The 26,150-nt window shown below is 43.8% G+C and overlaps 1 protein-coding gene across 1 annotated transcript in view; it reads left to right on the forward strand.

The window, feature by feature from the left end:
- LOC143782325 (dynein axonemal heavy chain 5-like) overlaps positions 1-26,150 on the forward strand; it is a 610,263-nt gene that overhangs the window by 17,044 nt on the left and 567,069 nt on the right. The window contains exons 2-6 of the mRNA XM_077269680.1: positions 3,379-3,536; positions 9,591-9,691; positions 9,798-9,986; positions 10,898-10,972; positions 11,073-11,174. Of these exons, the coding sequence (XP_077125795.1) occupies positions 3,389-3,536; positions 9,591-9,691; positions 9,798-9,986; positions 10,898-10,972; positions 11,073-11,174 (615 nt within the window). The 5' untranslated portion in view covers positions 3,379-3,388. The remainder of the gene's footprint in view (positions 1-3,378; positions 3,537-9,590; positions 9,692-9,797; positions 9,987-10,897; positions 10,973-11,072; positions 11,175-26,150) is intronic.

The following is a 26,150-nucleotide window of genomic DNA, read 5'->3' on the forward strand; positions in this document are numbered from 1 at the left end:
GAGATCCACAATGAACTTCTGGAGTGAGTTTGCTGCACTGAACGTAAAGGGGCAGAATAATATTGCACGCCCAAATTTCAGTTTTTGAATTTCCCAAAATTTTTAAAATAACCAATAAATTTCATTCAACTTCACAATTGTGTCCCACTTGTTGTTGGTTCTTCACCAAAATTTTACATATGGTATCTTTATGTTTGAAGCATGATATGTGGGAAAAGGTTGAAAAGTTCCAGGTTGCCAAATACTTTCGCAAGTCACTGTCTACCATCATTCGAGGGCAGTAAAAAATGATCAATTTGAAAATTATTCTGCTATGTTTAGTCAAACAATTATTTAACTCCTAACTCTCTAACCTGATAGCTGAAGCTGTTTCTCTTTGATGAGACGTATCATGTTAATTGGTATTGATGATGTTACTATTGCTTTTCCTGGTTTGCGTTGGTCTAAAGTCAACTCTTTGTGTGAATTTTGAAAAGAACTCGCAGCAGTAAGTTCTGAACACAGGAGACGCTGGGGACATATAAGCATCACTGGATGGGCTGGGGGCATATATACATCACAGAAGGGGCTGGGGGCATATACAGTACGCATCAGAGGATTGGACAACGCTGAACAGAGGCCAGATGGATTCCACTGTAACTCTGCTGTCTCATTATAGTGAATGGATCCCTCGGGGGTTTCATCTGAATCACGTCACTCAGAGATTTAGATGTAAACCCCAAAGTAAGTGGTCAGTGTAGAGCACCGGATAAATGTGATCCCAAACGTTATGTAAAATGTTCCCAATAAAAGCTTCAACTCAATCCACAAAAAAAGAAAGTCCCCACTCAGGTCTGCCATCTGTTAACGAAAATATGAGGGGCTTCCACGTTACTGGTAGTACAAGGCTCTAGAAAAGTGAAATGGCTCCTAGTCCCCAAAAGAAATTCAGCAAATTCTGCACTCCCAAATCCAAATGCCCCCTAATTTACAGGTGCGTGTCTCCAGAAGCATGAACTGGGCATAATGTACAGGTCACTACAATGGCAGTTTGCAATTTTCACTCGGCAACATCCTACTGCTTGTTTCTGGAAAACACCCATGGAGTCAAAATCGTCACTACATCTGTAGATAAATTCCCAAAGGGTTATAATTTCCAAAATGGGATCACTTGCGTGGGGGATTCTGCTTTTCTATCACTTAAGGGCTCTTTATATGGAATCCGCAAACTCTTCTCGGAAAATCTGCGCTCCAGGAGGCAAATAGCGCTCTGTCCCTCCCGAGTATCTTTGTGTGGCTAAGTAGTACTGTACAGCCACATAGGGTGTATTGCACGTTCAGTAGAAATTGTGGGACAAATTTTGGTGCCATTTTTACCCATTTCCCAGTATGAAAATGTAAAATTTGGGGCTCACACACAATCTTGGTGGTAAAAATGTAAATTATTTTATCTTTACTGCCCAATGGTATAAAAGTCTGTGACACACCTGTGGGGTCAATATAATCACTGCACCCCTAGATGAATTAATTTAGAGATTTAGTTTGTAAAATGGGGTCACTTATGGGGGGTTCTGCTGTTCTGGCACCTCAGGGGCTCTGCCAATATAACATGGCACCCTCAAACAAGTGCAGCAAAATCTGCACTATAATATGGCATTCCCTTCTTAGCTTTGCACTGTGTCTCAAAAGTAGCTTTTGATGACATATGGGGTATCGGTGAACCTTCCCTTCCCTTCGAAGCCCTGCTGTGTGCCCAAACAGTAGATTTCCCCCACATATGGGGTATCGCATGCTCAGGAGAAATTGCACAACAAATTGTATGGTCAATTTTCTCCTGTTACCCTTGCGAAAGTAAAAAAAATTAGGTCTAAAGGAAATTTTTTTGTGAAAGAAAAGTAAATGTTAATTTTTTTCCTTCCACATTCCAAAAATCACTGTGAAGCACCTGAAGTGTTAATAAACTGAATGTGGTTTTGAACACCTTGAGGGGTGCAATTTTTCAAATGGTGTCACTTTTGGGTATTTTCTGTCATATAAGCCCCTCAAAATCACTTCAAATGTGAGGTGATCCCTTAAAAAAAATGGTTTTGCAAATGTTGTTGTAAAAATTAGAAATTGCTCTTCAACTTTTAACCCTTATAACTTCCTAACAAAAATAAATTATGTTTCAAAAATTGTGTTGATGTAAAGTAGACATGTGGGAAATGTTATTTATGAACTATTTTGTACGATATGACTCTGACTTAAGGGCATAAAAATTAAAAGTTTGAAAATTTCGAAATGTTAACATTTTTTGCCAAATTTCCATTTTTTTCCACAAATAAAGGCACAGCAAAGAAATGTTACCACTATCATGAAGTACAATATGTCATGAGAAAACTTTTTCAGAATCAGTGGGATATGTTCAAGTGTTCCAGAGTTATGGTCCCATAAAGTGACAGTTTTCAGAATTGTAAAAATTGGCCTGGTCAGGAAGGTGACAACAGGCTTAGGGGTGAAGGGGTTAAAAGAAACCTCTCAAATCCACAATTGTTATTTACATGCAAATTTGTTGTAAATTTGCAGGTATATAGTGTTGAAATCATGTTAGGCTGTTTGAAACAGCAGCTATAGAGAGAGAATTAACTTTACCTCCCTGAAAATACAGGAAGCAGTTCCAGTCACTAAACAGTGAGTGCAATGTAATCACTCAACGGCACAATGATTGATAGGCCGCTCTGCACACACATGCTGCAGAGCAAGATGTCAATCAAAGTGGCTGGGCGTGTTATAGCCACTCTGAGTAGCGGAACGGCCACAGGGAAGATATAACTTACTTTTCTCCCTGTAGTCACTGGTCCAAAAAAGCACCCTAGGCTGATTTTACTGATATTTAGCTGCAGATTAACCCCTCATCTGCAGGTAAATAGCGTTTCTGGACACAACATGTTCTCTTTAAATTCTATGTTAATGTACGTGTGTTTTATGGTAAAAATATGTTACATCCCACAGGTTTTAAAATTAGGTCCTAATTAGTGATGAGCAAGTGTACTCGTTGCTCGGGTGGTCTCCGAGTATTTATGACTGCTCGGAGATTTAGTTTTCATCATGGCAGCTGAATGATTTCCAGCTACTAGCGAGATTGATTACATGTGGGGATTCCCTAGCAACCAGGCAACCCCCACATGTACTCAGCCTGGCTAATAGCTGTAAATCATTCAGCTGCCATGATGAAAACTAAATCTCCGAACACTAACAAATACTCGGAGGTCACCCGAGCGTGCTCAGGAAAACCCGAGCAACGAGTATACTCGCTCATCGCTAGTCCTAATGTTTATTTTCAACAATATTCTTTTGATTTGTTGGGATTTTTTAACAATTTCTAGGAAGGAGATCTAATGTTTATTTTCTAACCCGAAGGGTATACAGTATGGATGAAAGCATCAGAACTGATGTGGATGAAGACGATCCCATTCCTCCTATTGTAGAAGAGGAAACTGAAGTGGACCTTCCCAGCAGTGCATCGAAAGGAGACATAGACCACCCTTTAAATCCTCCTTTGATATCAGTTAACAAAGGTGAAATCCTTTATTTTCCACCTGTGGGATAGGAGAGATGAGCCGTAGAGGTATATGTGGATTATAATTGTTATGACTGCAAAAGCACATTAATACGGGTAGTGTACAAACCAGGGAGACAAATACCTGAACTGAACCTGATGGATCCCTGTTCAGACTATGAAAAGCCTTCCTCTGACCATGGTCTGTCTCTGCCTGATCGCCTTAGGCAATTTTGGTAGAGGGACCGAGTGAACCACTTTGATAAAACGGTCCTTCAGCACCCATACCACAGTGTTACATCCAGAATTAGACAACTCTGTGACAAAATCCATAGACAAATGGGTCCAAGGTCAACTCGGAAACTCATTAGGCAAAAGAACCCCATTGGGCCTTGGCGAGAGGTTTTAGGAGGTTGGTACCTTAAGATAATGCAGTGGCATCCCCACTCCATGGCAGCTTATCCTGAATGTCCTTAGCAGTTCCTAGTATCGCTAGACTAGGAATTCCCAAAAGAATAAAGGAATCACACACGAAACAGCTGCAACCAACATAAACTACAGCAAAGTGAATGAATTCAACAAAGACAATCACCAGCAGGTAACACCAGCAAGAGAAGGTATATAAAGCTGCACCCGAAAGGTGATAGAGCAGACAAACAGAGTGAATGAAAAACACCTGTTACCTAAAACAGACAGGAAAAAAGATGACAGAACTAAAACACCCAAAGAAAATGTATACAGTATCTGCTGTAGCTCAGCGGAAAGAGACACAAGACACATAATCAAGTGTTCAAATCCAGAAACATGACAATAATTTCTTACTCATACGTTGATAAAATTAATTAAAATGAAAATAAAACAACAAAAACAAATATATCAAAGGGTGCTCTCTGCTTATGCTCCTCTTTTTAGCCCCTTAATGACCACTGATATGCATTAAAATGGCAGCTGTTAAGGTGCCTTATTCCCTCATTGCCGTTTTAAAACAGCAATCAGGAATAAGCCTATAGTGCCCTCCAGAGTCTGAAAAGCTCCAGGGCCTCAGCTACCGGGGGTGCCTGAGACCCTGGAGAACATGATCAGAGCCACTCTTTCTGGTACCTGATCACGTGATAACTGTTATTCAATAAATAATCGTGATCACGCACAAAAAAAGATTTTCCGCTATTAAAATAATTTTTCTCTCCTCTGATATGATATACCATGTCAGATGAGAGAGAAATTATATCCCCAAGCTTACCTCAGTACTTCCGTCATTCCCTGGGCCCTCCTGCTCTGTTCCTTGACCCTCTGCCCTTCTTCATAAGGAAAAATGGTGGATGCACGCTCATTGTGCCTGGTGACATCTGCCGGCCAGCAGGGAATTTTCCTAATGGTTCCTGACTTTTGATCACTGCAATAAGGTCTATCACAGTGGTCAAAAGCCCAGTTAGTAAATCATCCCCCTCTGTGTCATCCCCTTAGTCAGATTAATTATTTTTATTTTTATATATTTTTTTATTTTTTGCCATTAGACTTAGGGTTAGGATTGGGCCCAGGGTTGGGCTTTTAGGGTTGGGGATGCGCTTAGGGTTGGGGTTAGGGTTTTTAAAAAGTAAAAAACCCCACAGATGACAATATGACGACTAGTGTTGAGCACAAGTGCTCGCTACTCGAGTTTGCATTGGGTACTCGGGTATGCAATGATTATTGCGGGTGCTCGGGTGACATGCTCGAGTCACCGCTCCGCATGTTTTGCTGCTTTTGGGCAACCCAAAAAATTGTGGGGAGTGCCTGGTATGGTGTTAAAAAATTAGAAATTGCTAACCCCTCTAACATCCTAACAAAATGAAATTATGTTTGAAAAATGATGCAGAAGTAAAGTAGACGTATGGGAAATGTTACTTATGAATTATTTTGTACAGCATGACTAACTGGTTTAAGGATATAAAGATTGAAAGTTTAAAATTACAATTCCCCCCCCCCCCCTGAAAATTTTCTCCAGAGTTGTGATATTTTCACAAATAAACGCAAATCATATCAAACAAATTTTGTTACTATCATGAAGTACAATATGTCAGAATTGTTCCAGAGCTGTAAATTCATAAAGTGACCGTGGTCAGAATTGTAAAAATTAGCCTGGTCATGAAGGTAAAAATTAGCTTGGTCACTAAGGGGCTGGAGCTCAATATTTTATTTTCTTTGCCAACCTACACAACCCTGGTTCCACAGGATTTAGGTCATTGGCTGGGTAGATTATGCTCTACTTGATGTACAATAGATATAAAAAGATGAGCTTACAGATGGCATCACACTGTCACACACATCGAGTCTCTGCTTTCTAGTGATGGCTCATAGTTACAGACCAAGCTGTAAATTATACTGAAGGTGGTCACGGTATTGTCAGCTTTGCAATTGTGACTGACTAAGGCACTGACTGTACCAGTCAACTCAAATGGCTTTTCTTCTCAAATAGTGGCAATGTCTCAGTTTCACAATATGTATTCTTTATAGGATCTCTCTCGTGACAGTGATTTAACATATTAACCCCTATAAAGCATTTATCTGTCATTGGTCGGATGCTTGTTAACCCTTCATGCCTGACATACCCTTCATTATATAATACACAGCCAGGTTCCAATTACAACTGCTGCAATTGGAGATCCTTCTGATAAATCCCAGTGACCTCCCTTTAATGCCATCATGGGGTTCAGATGGGTTACCATGGCCCAAGGTCTGGGTATCTGGTATGCATTTGGAATCTGTTTATCAGCCCATGCCAGAGGTTGCCGTTCAGAATATTGCTGGTTTAGAACCTAAGTGGGCAAAGGAGTAAAACAATATTCAATGGCCCTGATTCAACAAAACCGTCATTTTTTTTCGCTGATCTTGATGAGGGACTTGTTGGAGTCAGACACTCCTGATTCATTAGGAGATACGTGGCACCTCCATACATCACAACAGAGATCTTACTCCAGACACTGACTAGAGTAAGATTTCCCATGTATGGAATGCCAAAGCTTGTCATGAATTAGACAAAATGTGGTTCAAGCCCCTGCCGTGCCCCTTTCTCACCCAAGCCCTAACCATTTTGGGTGGAGCTGGAAGAAACTGGGGTGAAAATGCCAAAAGTTGCTAAAATTTTGCACAACTGTTAGTTATGCAGTTTTCACAGCAATTTACCCCATAATTCTGGTGAAATTGCTTTGATGAATCTCCTAACACATTAGTCTTCATTATCCAAATAACTTCTCTTTTCAGAAGTAAGTCATGGCGATTGCCTGCTGACTTAGGTACACAAAGTCGAGTCGCCAAAACACAGTATCTTACGATCACCTTAATGCTTCTCATATGTGCTCTAAGTCATGAAGAAACGTATCCAAAGAATATAGAGGTGAAATGTTCTCTGCATTTAACAAAAATGCAAAGTAATTGGCCCAGACCACATAGAATTCAAATTCAGACCTGCATGAGATGAATTGACCAACATTATGCATTCTTTATCCAATCTGGAGGAACCGCCAATTGAGTAGAAAACTGCACAAAAATTGCGCTGGTCACATTTCAAATCCCCTCTTGGGGTTAATATCTCAAGCTAGCTGTGGGTCTGAGAATCTCCTGACCAAAATGTCATTAAGATTTTCACTGGGTCTGAAGGTAATTAAAGGTTATTATGACCTCCAATGGTTGAGCTCTCTCAAGCATGTGCCAGGGTTTACTAATCCTGGCTCTTATAGGAGACGCCAACAAATTGCATTGCATTGTAATGAAAATGGAAAATCTTCTCTCCCTAGTCTTGCTTCTCTTTTAGCCCAGCAAATCAAAATGATTAAATGGAAACTATCAGAAATGTAACCTCCCTAAATTATTATTATGACTGTGTAGCCCTTTAAATGGAAAGCCAGTCATTCATTTTGTGATCACAGAGTCATGCTCCAGCCGTGAGAAATTGCGTTTTGAAGTTGAGACTGGAAGTGCATTGGGACAAGACATTGCACTTCTAGTTTCTCAACCTCACGCTATATTTCCTATCTAATAGCACCGTCCTGTGGCTGATTGACAGGTCAGTGACTGTGTACCACAGAAGATAACCTGTCACTCACTCAGGGGAGGGTAGGAAATTCAGCGTGGAGCTGAGAAGCTAGAAGTGCATCATCCCGCCCCAGTGCACTTTCAGTCACCACTTCAAACTGCTACACACCTAACAGGGCTGCACATTATTACCATGTAAGGCTGCCGTCACACTAGCAGTATTTGGTCAGTATTTTACCTCAGTATTTGTAAGCCAAAACCAGGAGTGGGTGATAAATACAGAAGTGGTGCATATGTTTCTATTATACTTTTCCTCTAATTGTTCCACTCCTGGTTTTGGCTCACAGATACTGATGTAAAATACTGACCAAATACTGCTAGACTGGCTTGAGAATCATTCCTAGGTAAGAGCAGACATGGTACTGCGATAAAAAAATAAAGAAATAAAGAAATAAATATATATAGACCACCCTGCGAACAACACATGGTCCTAAGAGAGGTATGTATATCAAACCAGTTGATGCAATGTCCAAAGTGGTCCGGATAAGTCCAGAAAAGAAACAACCTTAAGATAGAATCCAGGTGAATATGGCCGTCAGAGTAAAAATGAGATGTAGCTCCTCTCCATAGTAAGTGAGTATAATTCCATCACGGAACATCAGATACCAATGCCTGCTTGTCCAGAATGACCGGAAGGTAGCTCCATGATGATTTAACAAACATTGATGTCCAATGGTAAACAAATACCAAGGGTCAAAAACCTGAGAAAAGAAAATGAAATATAAATAGATAAATTGCCAAGGAAAAAAGCAAAAAAGAAATAGCAAAAAAATTTAGTGTGTGAAAAATCAATAAAAAAATTAAGTAATTAACAAGTAATTAACCATAGAACCCAGAGAACGAGAACTCCTCATCAGACCCCCAGGTGACATACTTTTTAGATTGAAGATCCAACGGGACTCCCGGAGAAGAAGTTCCTTGGTTGGATTCCCACCCCGAAAGCTGCCAACAACCTGATCCACCACCATTACACGTATTTTTTGATGTCTACTGCCATGATGTTCCAGGAAATGAGATGCAACTGAGGAGATGGGCTTACCATCCTTGTCAATCTTAGCCTTGCCGATATTCGAGATATGTGGCTGTATTCTGCGTCTAACTTCTTGACTGTATATAACGGTAATTTATTTAGTGCAATTCCCCCTCATTCTGGGCTGAACAGTCATGTGGGCGGTCCTAATAAGTGATTGACAGCTTTCCCTATATATGTGTGCATACAGAAATACAGATGGCGGATTAAGACGACTACTAATCTACAGTAGAAACCTATTAGCTGGCATCACAAGGAACATTTCATCATGACACGTTTCTTGCAAACCGATCTATTAGATTGCAGAATTAGCAAGGAACGTCATTTCCTATTGTTATATGTAAAGGTTTGTATACAAACTAATCGGAAGGAGCGAGCGGTAATTTCTTCCGTGACTTAAATCTTGAATATTAAACTGCGTAAATTCTAGTTTGAATCCAGTTGTTCATTATTGAACTAAATAAACCTCCTTGTTACCATGACAACTAAAAACATGCGAAAATCTCAGCAACACGGATTCAGTTAAGAGAAAACAAGTAATCCCTGTGATAATCAGATGAGTATTGCTATGTACAGGTGGGGGATATAATTATCTAACAAGAGATTTTACCTACAGACACAAAGACCCCCTCCTCAGGCCACGTTCACACTATCCGTATTTGATGAGGTTTTTACCTCAGTATTTATAAGCCAAAACCAGGAGTGGGTGATAAATACAGAAGTGGTGACGGGTTTCTATTATACTTCTCCTTTATTGTTCCTCTCCATATTTTTCTTTTCAAATGCTGAGGTAAAATACTGACCGAATACTGAACGTGGGACCGTGGCCTAAGCCTCATTGCCTTATTTGTGTGACGTCGTTGTCTCAGGTGCAGCAAATCTAAAGCAGACACCTTTAGTACATTTATTAGCCTCACATGTCCAATACTTTTTGATTTACTGCATTTTATCCATTTTACATGTGATTGACAGATGCAGACACCAAAGGTCAGAGACGTCGAGGGGCAGCAAAGAGAACGAGCTTGGCACCAGGATCCGCCAATACCGTGTCCTCTCCAACTGCACAGATTCCAGTAAGTAGCCGTTTATATTTTTACCTACTGTACAAAGAGTAACTACAGATCCCCCAAAAAATAATAGGTATAAAAAAAAGATTTTTTTTACGTTTTTATTTTACAGCCAACAGGGAAAAAGAACAATGTACTTTCTAATGAAGCCAGAAAAGAAATGGCAAAGCTAGCAAAAGTTACAAAGGATGAGAGAAGAGCTCAGTTGGATGCAAGACATAAATATTTGGTCTCCAAACTAGCTGATGGATTGGGGATAGGGGAAAATGAAGTGGAAGACTTTCTCATTTCTGATGACAAGGTAAACTCTTGGCCAATACTGACACCTGGTGGCGATGTGTAGTCTTACAGGTTACATCCAATACACATAATACAATTCATAATTATTATCTTTATAGAAGGCCAATAGTGCTTTTGGGAAAGTAACAAAATCACAAGTTACAATAAGACAAAAGAGGAGCAGAAAAAATATAAAGTAGGAATTAGTTAATCCATTTGCTTACTACCAAAACTTATGGAGGGTTCGGAGCTGAATGTATCTGTAAGATGTAAAAGATACCTGGGAAAAACAAGAGCAGTTATGGATATAAATCATGTACAAATGTAAGGCTCTGTCCACAGTTCTACTAAGAAACACTTAGATCTCTGTTTATCTGGTTTCTGTAGTTTATGCCCAGCAAAATAGTGAAAAAATAGACTTCATAGAGACTACGCAAATTGTTATGCCATAAATGCGTTTAGAAAACTCCCCCCAAAAATGAGAGAACAAAACCCATGCAGAAGCCCATATATTCACCTATATAATGCAAAATGTGTCATGCATGGATCTTATGCCCCCCGGTTTGGACTGCACTGCCCAGTCTATTGACTCTGGCTTTGGAATATGTCTGATGTCCTGACTTATAGCTCGCACTCAGTGCCATACTGTATGTCACCCATAGGCACAAGTGCTAAAAAGAATGTATACTATGCGAGACTATACACCACATTACTCAGATGGAGGCCACGCACTCATTGGCCTTCTTGTGGTGAATGCCGCCCTAAAGACACAGTTGAGTACAATGGGAGCCTTCCTGGTGCATATGGCAAAGATAAACTTATCTCCCCCCCCAAAAGTATCCGTATGCTAGGAACACCATTTATGGCATAGACTCATTTGTTATGCTAACTGAAATGATAACCCCGTGCTCAGGTGTGTCTTCTTCTTTACAGTTCAGCTTGATAGCTGATTTTTTTGCTGCTAATGGATCAAAAAAGCTTATCTTCTTTTACCAAGAAGTTTCTCAGGTATGTTCACTAATGTAATGTCTGCATATGTTCATGCTTTAGTACTAAGTTATCCTCACATTTCGTATCATAACCATATCCGCCTCATTCTGTTTTATAGCCAGGTAAGACAAATATTCCGATGTGGACGGACGGAGCAAATCTGAATGCCTCTTATACAAACGTACAGAAGAAGCTTTTTATCACCATGGGCTCCAGTGAGGTACATGTCCTTCTTATCAATATGGTGGAAATGTGTTATTGGATGGTGCAGAAGTTGGTATTCTCATCTCTACCAATTGTGGGAAAACCTGTCTACACTAAAGGTGGACAGCATCACCGAAAGAGCCGAACGTGCTGGGTTATACTGTTTTTGTAACTCACATAGAGGTGAATGGGAGATATGGAAGCTCAGGCTAACAGAACAGAAGTATAAGTTAATAATTTACCGGGACAATTGTTTTTAGCCATTTCTTCACATAGTTAACATTAGTCACCATTAGGGTTGAGCGACTTTCATTTTTTTAAGGTCGAGTCGGGTTTTGTGAAACCCGACTTTGTCCAGAGTCAAGTCGAGTGCAGTCGGCCGATTATCGCTAAAAGTCGGGGATCGACCGAAACACGAAACCCAATGCAAGTCAATGGGGAAGCATAGTCGGCAGTGAGTGGAGGCCAGGAAAACACCTACAGTGCCCATTTTAATGCCAAAAACATCCACTCTTGTTTCTGAAGCTTGTCAATCTTAATTAACTTTATAATAATAGTTGGGCATTGGAACTTGGGGGTCATTTTGCAAAAGTTGTGGAGGGTAGGGGTGGTTCAAGCTTTTAGTGGGCCCAGGAAACGTGGACTACGTCACGGCGGTGGAGCAGTGAGAGGTAAGTATGTCAAGTTTGCAAGTGCTGTGATCCTAAGCAAGCAGGGAGGCCCCCTCGTTGGCATTGGCACTGGCACAGGGCCCCTCAAAGTACAGCGGTGTGTTTGCACGGCGGGGGCGCCTCCCACCAGCAGCGACACTTTTGCGTACTCTAAGGGGCCATGTGCCAACGAGTATGCCCCCCCCACCTGATGAAGGAACCTGCACTTTCATCTGCACCTTCCTCTTTGTCCCTGTGTAAGGTGGTATAACATGCGGGAAGGGGAACCTTACTTTCAGCAGGGTCAGATTCTGGCTGTGTAGAGTGCAAGGGGAATGTAGTGGTCTAGGTCAATGTACCAGCAGACTCATCTAGCAGTGGCTGGGGAATGGGCAGGATGAGGAGGAAACAGATATAGGGCCAAAGAATAAAGTAGGCTAAATGCAGTTCAAAATTGGTAACAGGACTAAACAGGCGGCATTGCTTTGTTGAGTGGAGTAGCAAACCCAGGAGCAGCAGACACTGTTTTAAGTGCCCAAACACACTAATAGGCCAAATGCAGTTTAATATTTGCTACTGTAGGCCAAAAGCCAGAAGGTAGAAGCTCAGCTTTATTCAGTTGAGGACAACACCAGGCAGGGGCAGACACCGTTAGTAGGCCCATAACCACCTATTTTTAAAAACACAGCACTTAAAGAGAGCCAGAAGGTGGAAGCTCAGCTTTGTTCAGTTGAGGACAACACCAGGGAGGGGCAGACACCGTTAGTAGGGCCGGAACCACCAATTTTTTTAAAAACAGCACTTAATGAGAGCCAGAAGGTAGAAGCTCAGCTTTATTCAGTTGAGGACAACACCAGGCAGGGGCAGACACCGTTAGTAGGCCGGAACCACCAATCTTTTAAAAAACAGCACTTAAAGAGAGCCAGAAGGTGGAAGCTCAGCTTTGTTCAGTTGAGGACAACACCAGGGAGGGGCAGACACCGTTAGTAGGGCCGGAACCACCAATTTTTTAAAAAACAGCACTTAATGAGAGCCAGAAGGTAGAAGCTCAGCTTTATTCAGTTGAGGACAAACACCAGGGAGCAGCAAACAGAGGTATTAGGCCCCATCCAGCAATTAAAAAAAAAAAAAAAAAAAATTAATCAGAGCCAGAAGGTAGCTCAGCTTTATTCAGTTGAGGACAACACCAGGCAGGGGCAGACACCGTTAGTAGGCCGGAACCACCAATCTTTTAAAAAACAGCACTTAATGAGAGCCAGAAGGTGGAAGCTCAGATTTATTCATTTGAGGACAACTTGAATTAAGGACTGCAGACAGACTTACCAGGCTGTCCCCTGTGTGGACCATGCATCCAATACATTAACCCATTGCGCCACAAAGGACACGTAACCTTCCGTGGCCATGCCTACTGCTCCATGTGTCTGTTGTCAGGTGTACCTTTGGACTCACAGATTGACAGAATGAAAGGACAATGTGGTCTTTAACATGCTGGTGGAGGGGTGGGATGGCTTTTCTCGCAAAAGAATTGTCAACTGGGTAGCTCATAGCTTGGTACAGCGTAGTCCATCATGGCTTTATTAATATTAAATAAAATAAAAAAATAGGCTCTATGCACTGTAAAATAGGTTCAAGGGGTACACGGGCAGCAGTGGTCAGGTCAGTGGAGGCCTAGTGGAAGGAGGGACCGCAGACAGGCTTCGAAGGCCTAACATAATAAAATGAGCTGGCTGTAGGCACTGTAAAATAGGTTCCAGGGGTACACGGGCAGCAGTGGTCTGGTCAGTGGAGGCCTAGTGGAAGGAGGGACCGCAGACAGGCTTCCAAGGCCTAACATAACAAAATGGGCTGGCTGTAGGCACTGTAAAATAGGTTCCAGGGGTACACGGGCAGCAGTGGTCAGGTCAGTGGAGGCCTAGTGGAAGGAGGGACCGCAGACAGGCTTCCAAGGCCTAACATAATAAAATGGGCTGGCTGTAGGCACTTTATAATTGGTTCCAGGGGTACACGGGCAGCAGTGGTCTGGTCAGTGGAGGCCTAGTGGAAGGAGGGACCGCAGACAGGCTTCGAAGGCCTAACATAATAAAATGGGCTGGCTGTAGGCACTTTATAATTGGTTCCAGGGGTACACGGGCAGCAGTGGTCAGGTCAGTGGAGGCCTAGTGGAAGGAGGGACCGCAGACAGGCTTCGAAGGCCTAACATAATAAAATGGGCTGGCTGTAGGCACTGTAAAATAGGTTCCAGGGGTACACGGGCAGCAGTGGTCTGGTCAGTGGAGGCCTAGTGGAAGGAGGGACCGCAGACAGGCTTCCAAGGCCTAACATAACAAAATGGGCTGGCTGTAGGCACTGTAAAATAGGTTCCAGGGGTACACGGGCAGCAGTGGTCAGGTCAGTGGAGGCCTAGTGGAAGGAGGGACCGCAGACAGGCTTCCAAGGCCTAACATAATAAAATGGGCTGGCTGTAGGCACTTTATAATTGGTTCCAGGGGTACACGGGCAGCAGTGGTCTGGTCAGTGGAGGCCTAGTGGAAGGAGGGACCGCAGACAGGCTTCGAAGGCCTAACATAATAAAATGGGCTGGCTGTAGGCACTTTATAATTGGTTCCAGGGGTACACGGGCAGCAGTGGTCAGGTCAGTGGAGGCCTAGTGGAAGGAGGGACCGCAGACAGGCTTCGAAGGCCTAACATAATAAAATGGGCTGGCTGTAGGCACTGTAAAATAGGTTCCAGGGGTACACGGGCAGCAGTGGTCTGGTCAGTGGAGGCCTAGTGGAAGGAGGGACCGCAGACAGGCTTCCAAGGCCTAACATAATAAAATGGGCTGGCTGTAGGCACTTTATAATTGGTTCCAGGGGTACACGGGCAGCAGTGGTCTGGTCAACGGAGGCCGATTGTAATGAGTGTCTGCCAGTTAGTAGTCAAAAACAACAAATAAATGTGACTATGTTAAGTACCATCATACATGTCAACACAATGGTATTGTCAGTGGCAGGTATGGAAGGATGTCAGCGCATAGACTAAACATTGGTGGAAGTGTGAGAGATAACTGTGGAAGTGGTAGAGCAATGTTTGACCTGGGGGTGGGTGAACTCTCTTGTGGCCGGCGGTACAGGCCCAGGGTCCCTCATGTTACAACAGTGTGTCTGACGTTGGGTGCGCACCACCACCGCCAGAGACACTTTATTGTACTATGAGGGACCCAATAGCAATGCCGTCGACCAAAAGCGAGCACACCCACCTCTTCAGACAAACAGCAGTCTCACGGGTGCTTGCGCCAAGTCGCGATACCACGGCCCCGTGTGGGGAGTTTGGCCATTTAGGGAGGTGTAAACATGTCGTATGCTGGACAATCAGCTGCAGCAAATTAGACATTAGAAAAGTAATTCACAGTAGTCTACAGGCAAGAGCTTTTCATAGGAAAGCTAGGTGTCGGCCGGGCAAGGTGGGGCAAAAGATTTCGAAATCCAGTTGTGGTTCATTTTAATGAATGTTAGATCATCAACATTTTGGGTAGCCAGACGAGTCCTTTTTTCGGTTAATATTGAACCTGCAGCACTGAATACTCTTTCTGATAGGACACTTGCTGCCGGGCAAGCAAGCTCCTGCAATGCATATTCTGCCAATTCTGGCCAGGTGTCTAATTTTGATGCCCAGTAATCAAATGGGAATGACGGTTGAGGGAGAACATCGATAAGGGATGAAAAATAGTTAGTAACCATACTGGACAAATGTTGTCTCCTGTCACTTTCAATTGATGCAGCAGTACCTGTCCTGTCTGCGGTCATAGCAAAATCACTCCACAACCTGGTCAGAAAACCCCTCTGTCCAACACCACTTCTGATGTGTGCACCCCTAACACTCCTAGTCTGCTGCCCCCTGGAGCTCGTGTGAGAACGATCACGTGCGCTGTGTGCTGGGAATGCCTGAAGCAAACGGTCAACAAGAGTTGATTGTTTGGTTGCTAATATTAGTTCCAAGTTCTCATGTGGCATAATATTTTGCAATTTGCCTTTATAGCGTGGATCAAGGAGGCAGGCCAACCAGTAATCGTCATCGTTCATCATTTTCGTAATGCGTGTGTCCCTTTTTAGGATACGTAAGGCATAATCCGCCATGTGGGCCAAAGTTCCAGTTGTCAAATCTCCGGTTGTGATTGCTTGAGGGGCAGTTTCAGGCAAATCTACGTCACTTGTGTCCCTCAAAAAACCAGAACCCGGCCTTGCCACGCAACCAATTTCCAGTGCCCCCGGGAAAGCTTCCGCATTCAAAATATACTCATCCCCATCATCCTCCTCGTCCTCCACCTCCTCTTCGCCCGCTACCTCGTCCTGTACACTGCCCTGACCAGACAATGGCTGACTGTCATCAAGGCTTTCCTCTTCCTCTGGTGCAGACGCCTGATCCTTTATGTGCGTCAAACTTTGCATCAGCAGACACATTAGGGGGATGCTCATGCTTATTATGGCGTTGTCTGCACTAACCAGCCGTGTGCATTCCTCAAAACACTGAAGGACTTGACACATGTCTTGTATCTTCGACCACTGCACACCTGACAACTCCATGTCTGCCATCCTACTGCCTGCCCGTGTATGTGTATCCTCCCACAAAAACATAACAGCCCGCCTCTGTTGGCACAGTCTCTGAAGCATGTGCAGTGTTGAGTTCCACCTTGTTGCAACGTCTATGATTAGGCGATGCTGGGGAAGGTTCAAAGACCGCTGATAGGTCTGCATACGGCTGGAGTGTACAGGCGAACGTCGGATATGTGAGCAAAGTCCACGCACTTTGAGGAGCAGGTCGGAGAACCCAGGATAAGTTTTCAATAAGCACTGCACCACCAGGTTTAAGGTGTGAGCCAGGCAAGGAATGTGTTTCAGTTGGGAAAGGGAGATGGCAGCCATGAAATTCCTTCCGTTATCACTCACTACCTTGCCTGCCTCAAGATCTACTGTGCCCAGCCACGACTGCGTTTCTTGTTGCAAGAACTCGGACAGAACTTCCGCGGTGTGTCTGTTGTCGCCCAAACACTTCATAGCCAATACAGCCTGCTGACGCTTGCCAGTAGCTGGCCCATAATGGGACAACTGGTGTGCAACAGTGTCATCTGCCGATGGAGTGGTTGGCCGACTGCGGTCTGTGGAAGAGCTGTAGCTTCTGCAGGAGGACGAGGAGGAGGAGGAGGGGGTGCGAACGCCTACAGCCAACTGTTTCCTAGACCGTGGGCTAGGCACAACTGTCCCGAAATTGATGTCCCCTGTGGACCCTGCATCCACCACATTCACCCAGTGTGCCGTGATGGACACATAACGTCCCTGGCCATGCCTACTGGTCCATGCATCTGTAGTCAGGTGCACCTTTGTACTCACAGATTGCCTGAGTGCATGGACGATGCGCTGTTTAACATGTTGGTGCAGGGCTGGGATGGCTTTTCTGGAAAAAAAGTGTCGACTGGGTAGCTCGTATCATGGTTCAGCGTACTCCATCAGGGCTTTGAAAGCTTCGCTTTCAACTAACCGGTAAGGCATCATCTCTAACGAGATTAGTCTAGCTATGTGGGCATTAAAACCCTGTGTACGCGGATGCGAGGATAAGTACTTCCTTTTTCTAACCAGAGTCTCATGTAGTGTGAGCTGGACTGGAGAGCTGGAGATCGTGGAACTTTCGGGTGTGCCGGTGGACATGGCAGACTGAGAGACGGTTGGAGACGGTATTGTTTCCGCCGGTGCCCTATATGCAATATTTCCTCCTACAAAACTGGTGATTCCCTGACCCTGACTGCTTTTGGCTGGCAAAGAAACCTGCACAGATACTGCCGGTGGTGCGGAAAATGGTGGCCTTACAGTGACGGAAGGGATGTTGCGTTGCTGACTAGCTTCATTGGCCGAGGGTGCTACAACCTTAAGGGACGTTTGGTAGTTAGTCCAGGCTTGAAAATGCATGGTGGTTAAGTGTCTATGCATGCAACTAGTATTGAGACTTTTCAGATTCTGACCTCTGCTTAAGCTAGTTGAACATTTTTGACAGATGACTTTGCGCTGATCAATTGGATGTTGTTTTAAAAAATGCCAGACTGCACTCTTCCTAGCATCGGATCCCTTTTCAGGGATTGCAGACTGAGCTTTAACCGGATGGCCACGCTGTCCTCCAACAGGTTTTGGCTTTGACACGCGTTTTGGGCCAGATACGGGCCCGGCAGATGGAACCTGTTGCGATGTTGATGACTGCTGCGGCCCCTCCTCCACCTCCGCTTCTGAACTACTGCCGCCTGCACCCTGTTCCCCCAATGGCTGCCAATCGGGGTCAACAACTGGGTCATCTATTACCTCCTCTTCGAGCTCGTGTGCAACTTCGTCTGTGTCACCGTGTCGGTCGGTGGTATAGCGTTCGTGGCGGGGCAACATAGTCTCATCAGGGTCTGATTGTGGATCAGTACCCTGAGAGGGCAATGTTGTGGTCTGAGTCAAAGGAGCAGCATAGTACTCTGGCTGTGGCTGTGCATCAGTGCACTCCATGTCAAAATCTACTTGTAATGGGCATGGCCTGTTAAGTGTTTCACTTTCTAAGCCAGGGACGGTATGTGTAAAGAGCTCCATGGAGTAACCCGTTGTGTCGCCTGCTGCATCCTTCTCTTTTGTTGTAGTTTTTGCTGAAGAGGACAAGGAAGCGACTTGTCCCTGACCGTGAACATCCACAAGCGACGCGCTGCTTTTACATTTACCAGTTTCAGAAGAGGAGGCAAAAGAGCTAGAGGCTGAGTCTGCAATGTAAGCCAAAACTTGCTGTTGCTGCTCCGGCTTTAAAAGCGGTTTTCCTACTCCCAGAAAAGAGAGCGTTCGAGGCCTTGTGTAGCCAGAAGACGAAACTGGCTCCACAGCTCCAGACTTAGGTGGAATATTTTTATCCCCACGACCACCTGATGCTCCACTACCACTACCATCATTACCAGCTGACAATGAACGCCCACGGCCACGACCTCTTGCACCAGACTTCCTCATTGTTTTAAAAACTTAACCAAAGTAACTTTATTTGTTGCTGTCAAACAACTTACACGGTGAGCTATAACTTCAGTATGATTTCAATATCCCTTAACAGGTTGGTGAGACCACAAGGAAAATCAGGCACAATGTTACACACTCTGTTTTCTGTGGCACCAAATCACAGAGATGCCACACACGCAGGACTGTCACTCAAGCACAAATGTCAATAATAATCTCCCACCTACTTTTTTTTTTTTTTCTCAGGGAGACTTTAGAAACCGAATAAGATAAAATGATTTTTTCAGGGACAATTTAGAAACCAAATAATAAAAAAAAAAGAAGCCTTTTTATGGCCCACTGAGTGAGAGATGGCACACACAGGAGTCAGGAGTGGCACACAAGCCCTGAGGCCAATATTTTTCTCCCACTGATTGATGTAGTGATTTTTTTTCAGGTAGATTTTAGAACCCAAATCAAGCAAAAAAATAAATAGGCTTTCTATGGCCCACTGAGTGAGAGATGGCACACACAGGAGTCAGGAGTGGCACACAAGCCCTGAGGCCAATATTTTTCTCCCACTGATTGATGTAGTGATTTTTTTCAGGTAGATTTTAGAACCCAAATCAAGCAACAAAATACCTAGGCTTTCTATGGCCCACAATTTGAGAGAGAGAGATGGCACACCCAGGAGTCAAGACTGGCACACAAGCAGAAAGGGCAATATTAATCTCCCACTGTTTTCTTTTTTTTTTCTTTTTCAGGGAGACTTTAGAAACCAAATAATAAAAAAAAGGCTTTCTATGGCCCACTGAGTGAGAGATGGCACACACAGGAGTCAGGAGTGGCACACAAGCCCTGAGGCCAATATTTTTCTCCCACTGATTGATGTAGTGATTTTTTTTCAGGTAGATTTTAGAACCCAAATCAAGCAAAAAAATAAATAGGCTTTCTATGGCCCACTGAGTGAGATATGGCACACACAGGGATGGCACTCTAGCAGAAATGCCAATCTTAATCTCCCACAAAAAAAAAAAAAAAAAAACAGGGACTGTCCTACAATTACTATCTCCCTGCAGTAATCTCAGCCAGGTATGGCAGGCAGCAATAAGGAGTGGACTGATGCACAAATTAAATAAAAAGTGTGGACAAACAAAAAAGATAGCTGTGCAGAAAGGAAGGAACAAGAGGATTTGTGCTTTGAAAAAAGCAGTTGGTTTGCACAGTGGCGTACACACAGCAACGCAGCTATCAGGGAGCCTTCTAGGGCAGCCCAATGAGCTACAGCGCTGAGGAAAAAAAAAAAAAAGTAGCTTCCACTGTCCCTGCACACCGAAGGTGGTGTTGGACAGTGGAAATCGCTACAGCACAAGCGGTTTGGTGGTTAATGGACCCTGCCTAACGCTATCCCTGCTTCTGATGAAGCGGCAGCAACCTCTCCCTAAGCTCAGATCAGCAGCAGTGAGATGGCGGTCGGCGGGAACGCCCCTTTATAGCCCCTGTGACGCCGCAGACAGCAAGCCAATCACTGCAATGCCCTTCTCTAAGATGGTGGGGACCAGGACCTATGTCATCACGCTGCCCACACTCTGCGTTCACCTTCATTGGCTGAGAAATGGCGCTTTTCGCGTCATTGAAACGCGACTTTGGCGCGAAAGTCGCGTACCGCATGGCCGACCCCGCACAGGGGTCGGATCGGGTTTCATGAAACCCGATTTTGCCAAAAGTCGGCGACTTTTGAAAATGAACGACCCGTTTCGCTCAACCCTAGTCACCATATCTACTTATTCTTAATGAACAACTATTGCAACTAGCTGTATTATTCTTGTAAAAGTTATTTGTAATATTTCTCATACTAGTAATTAGAGATGAGTCAATCTTTGATATACAAATTTGCAAGATTCTCTGAATTTTCCTGGAAAATTTGATTAGTATGTTCATCACAAATCAAAAATATTTCAAAGCCCTGAAAAAAGTTTGACACTATTGTTGTTTTCTCACACAGTAATTTTCTTTACTGTTGTGCTGTCACACACTATCAGTACTGTTTCTTCAGTGTTTTATGACATTCTATTACTATTTTTATGGTTAAGATGTGAACTGTTACGTCCTCTCACTATCCTGATTCACTACAAAATGGCTGCTGCATTCCCTGCCTTTTCATTATATACAGACTATGTTAGTCCCTCTTAAACCCTTCACGACCATTGATGCAAGTTTACATCATGGTTGGATAGGGTTTCACGACCTATGACGTAAACTTAGGTCATGGCGATAGAGACACTGAAGGAGAAGGAAGTCTGAGAGAGCAGACAGAGAGGCCTGGCAGCAACGAGGGAGCTGCAGCCTCCGAAAGGACAGATAAGCCAAGGGGTTGTATGTGGTGGAGCTTCAGAGGAAAGAAGCAAAGGAGAGGAACAGGGCTCAGAGGGGAACTGTGACAGGGCACCCTCAGAGCCGAAGCGCAGCACCGGGTACCGGGAGCCCGAGTCCTTAGTGGAACTGTAGGACACTTGGCAGAACCGGTGGGCTGAGAACTTTATGGGATTGGCCCACACCACACCTGAGACGCAGCAGCACCTGAGGAGCCCGGGGCATGATAGAGTCCCTATAAAAAGGCTCAAGCTGCCCGTCATACAGGTACCTGTCTCAGGACAGGGGAATAGAGGACTCTGCAGAAAGCTTCAGGCAGCAGAGACCTCATATACTGCAAGCGCTAGTTGGAAAGGCTCACGGACCTTGACTGGAAAGAGGGAATCTTCCATTGCCTCTGAGCCGGCCGGGCCATACCATCACCCATGCCTGGTACCCTGGACTGTGGCCTGCTAACTACAGTAAACCAGGTAAAGACTTACAACTTGTGTCCTTTACTCATTTTACAGGCCTACACCATCATCGCCATACACTTCAGGACCACTGGGGACCCCGCTTCACCTGTGGGAAGCGTTTCCATCATTGCTGCGACAACATCCCCCAGAGGACTTCTTTAAAGCAGCGTCGGTCCCACTATTGACCGAACACCACAGTGGTGTCACGACAGACTTATTTACAATACCCCTTTAAAGTCTGTACCCCTTTTATTGGACGCCCAGGGCCACGGACCAGGTCGTAGCCGCCGTGACATCCCCTTTAAGAGAGACAGGACTCGGTGCCGAGTACCCCACCGGTACCTCCGGTACCTCCGCTTCTGACAGCTTAACACTAACAGGTATAATGTATTGCAATGCTAGTGCATTGCAATGCATTATACCAGCAATCAGAGTAATGAAAGTTAAAGTCCCATAGAGGGACTATGTAAAAAAAAAAAAAGTAAAAAAAATGTAAAAATGTAAAAAAAGAGCAAAAAAACCTTGAACATATATTTACATAAAAACAAAAATAAACAAAAAGTTTCATATTTCCTATCGCCTCATACGTAACGACCCAAATTATAAAACTGTCACACTAGCTAAACTCTTCAGTGAACACCTGCAAAATACAATGCTTTTTCATCATGCTGCCAAACAAAATGTCTAATAATATACAATCAAAAAGTAAAACAATTAATAAAAATAGTATAGCTGAAAACGTCATCTTGTCCAGAAAAAAATAAGCCATGATACAACTGCATCAGCAGAGAACTAACATTTTTATAGCTCTCAGAACATAGCAATTCAAAAACAATTCTTTTTTTCTAAAAAAATAGTTTTTATTATGTAAAAGAGCCAAAACGTAAAAAATAATATAAATGTGCTATCGCTTTAATCGCACTGACCCAAAGAATATAATTTGTACCACAAGGAAAACGGCATAAAAAAATAATTCAAAAAGCAATCCTTGAATGGCTGGATTTTGTTCATTCCGTCTCCCAAAAATTGGAACAAAAAGTGATAAAAAATGTTATATGCCTGAAAATGGTACCAATTCAAATGTCAACTTGTCCCACCAAAAAAAAGCCCTCATGTGACTCAGAAATATAGAAAAATTATAGCTCTCAAGATATGGCAATGCAAAAACATGTTTTTTGTAAAAGAAAAAAAAGTCTTTTAGTGTATGATAACAGCCAAACATAAAAACGATATAAATCTGGTATCGCTGTAATCACATCAACCTGAAGAATAAAGTCATCTACTCAATTATACCACACATGGAACGGTTTAAAGAAGAAATAAAGCCAATTCTTCAGCTACTGTTGATTTGTTCATTCTGCCTCCCAAAGATCACAGTAAGGCCGGGATCACACATATGCGAGATACGGCCGAGTCTCGCAGGTGAAAACCCAGCTCTGGCACCAGCACTCCAGAGCGGAGCGTGCAGCCGCACAGCAATACATGGAGCAGCACTCTCCGCTCTGGATTGCCGGCGCCAGAGCTGGGTTTTCACCTGTGAGACTCAGCCGTATCTTGCGTATGTGTGATCCCAGCCTAATGCTCGGCTCACATTTATCCTGTGCTCTACGCTGAGTGCTTACACCTGGGTTGCCGTGTAAATCCCAGAAATATGGGATTCAGACAGAACGTCCAGTAGAAGATTGCCTATAATGGGGTATATGGAGGCACTGTGGACACTGTCTGGTCTGTGATTCAGTGGTGTCTGTTTTTTTTAAAGCGTGGCCGACCACAGTTTTGTGCACCTGTGAAATGGACCTTGGTGAACAGACGCCAGACGGGGTTCAGAGTAACTCTGCTGCCTCATTATAGTGAATGGACCCATAAGGGGTTTAATCTGAATCACATCATTTGTGTAATAATTATAGGGGATAACTCAGGAGACTCTTTGCGTGGAACAAGACAACTACAGGACACAGTTTTATAAGTGGTAAAGTCTATATTATCACACGGTGATTCAAACAGGTGCAGAGAGAAACTCAAGTTCACAAAACTTGGAGTAAATATTAAATGCAGCTTAACAGTCTATAGGAAACTTCAGAGGAAAATGCAATCACGCAGAAAGTCTACGAAGCACAGTTATTCTTGAGGATACTTGACACGAATAAATCCTTGTCTTAGTCCAAACACAGATAGATAAGCTTATAAGGCAGTTCAAATAATATCTTAGCTCAACCAGGGAGGCCTGGTTAATAGTCTCAGGTTTTTGCAGAGCAGCAACAGCTTACATGTCCAGCAAATGCAGATGGAAGTAAATACGAGCAGCAGATGAAGGAGGATTACTGGAACTGGTGTATGCAGCAGGAACTCAGAGTAGAGTAGCAGGAAAACCCCACAGGTTCACAGGAGCAGGTATATGGCCAGGGAGTAATCAGAGGTCAGGAGCCGGATGCAAGGCAGAATACTCTAGCACAGACTGAAGGCTGGGATGGAGTTTTATAGCAGGAAGACACAGTGCACATGAGACCAAAGACGCCATCTTGGAAAAGGGCAGTAATGCACAAAAGGTAAAAAATGTTCAGAGTCCTGACAATTTGGAGATTTCGATGGAAACCCTCATGTAAATGTTCAGCGTAGAGTGCAGGATAAATGTTATCCAAAATATTATGTAAATGTTCCCAATGAAACCTTCAACTCAATCCACAAAAAGAAAAGCAAGTCCCCACTCAGGTCACTGGAACTAAATGGGCTTCTACCTTACTGGTAACACCAAGGCTCTTGAAAAGCAAAATGGCTCCTCACCCCTCAAAAGAAACCCAGTGAATTCTGCACTCCCAAATATTAATGCCCCCTTCCCCCTTTGTGAGCTCCACAGTGTGGCTAAAACCTCAGTTAGCATTCACGTCTGGCAGTCCTGTAGCGATAAGAGCCCGCCTAACTTATGGGATCCACGCCTCCAGAAGCACAAGCTGGACACAATGCATGGGTACTACAATGTATTGACACTACAATGTACTGGACACTACAATATACTGGACACTACAACTTATTGGCATTGCAGTGGCAGATTTGCAATTTTTACTCAGCAACATCCATTGCTGCTTGTTTCTGGAAAACACCCACGGAGTCAAAATTGTCAATACTACTGGAGATAAATTCCCAGAGCGGTGTAATTTCCAAAATGTAGTCACTTGAGGGGGGGGGGGGGATTCTGCTTGTGGCACTTAGGGGCTCTGTATAATGAGTTTACATAACCTATATCATTTTTTAAAGGGTCCCCCATTTTAATAGCCAGTAAAGGTTAAATGTGAGCTGTTATTAATAGCCTGGGAAGCTCCATGGGTATTACCCCCTTCCCAGGCTATAAACATCAGCCCCCATCCCCAATTTTTTTCAGAAAAATAATCTTTTATTAGTTAAATGCATGTACAGTAAGCTGCACACACACTGTACTAATTGTATTTGTCACAGACATCTGTATATGTATCTATTATATATGTATTTACTCTTCTATCCTGTCTGCTCCTGATGTGATTTTACAGTACATGGCAGATGAATTGCTGGCTTTTCTTCTATCTATCTATGTAATATATAAAAATATATATGTGTGTGCCACTGACATCTATATATCTATATATTCTATGTGTATATATCTATTCTATCAATTCTATTCTAACCTATCACTGTGATTTTACTGTATGCGGCACATGAATTGCCGGCTTTACAAAGGAAATCTGTGCGTAAAAATCGGACAGCACTCGCATGGTCCTAGCCCTGTGCGATTTTTATTTTATTTTTTTTGTCGCACCCTTAGGCTTGCATTGGCGAGTCTCGGATGATATACCAGTACAATCGCAGCATGCTGCGATTTTACACGCACATCAAATACGCCTGAGAAAATAATCTATGGGGCAACTCACATCATCGTTTAACACTGGTCTGAGTGTTTTCTCATGGAACTCCTGCCTAGGCCGTGGGGCACTCTGTACCAGGCGTCCATGTAATAGGAATATTAATTAAAGTTTATGTACGTGACGCCACCTGTGGTATTCGGTCAGTAGGGACCGATGCTGCTTAAATAGGTCCTCTGGAGTGATGGTATGGCAGCTAGATGGTATAACTTCCCACAGGTGAAGTATGTCCCCAGGGCTCCCGATGAGTAAGTGAAGATGGTGAGAAATGCAGAACGACGACACAGGTTTGCAGTCTCTTTACCTAGTTTACTAGGTAAACTAAGTAAACTAAGCTTCAGGCAACCGCAGTCCAGGGTACCAGACAGGGCCGGACTGGCCATCGGGCAGTTCTGGCAAATGCCAGAAGGGCCGGTGGCAGTAGTGGGCCGCTCGAGTGTGCCGCTGTCGGCACACTCTCCCCGCTGTCGGCGCACTCCCGGCCCTGCATTCAACTATACCGGCGTCATAGACGCCGGTACAGTTGAATGCAATGATGGAGGAGAGAGCGTCTGCTGACGCTTCCTCTCCCATCATTCCCCGCTCTGCCTGCCGCTGACACTGCGGGTGCGCGATGACGTCATATCATCGCGCACCTGCTGTGTGACCGG

Source organism: Ranitomeya variabilis, chromosome 6 (assembly GCF_051348905.1).
Source record: "Ranitomeya variabilis isolate aRanVar5 chromosome 6, aRanVar5.hap1, whole genome shotgun sequence".
Lineage (NCBI taxonomy): Eukaryota > Metazoa > Chordata > Amphibia > Anura > Dendrobatidae > Ranitomeya > Ranitomeya variabilis.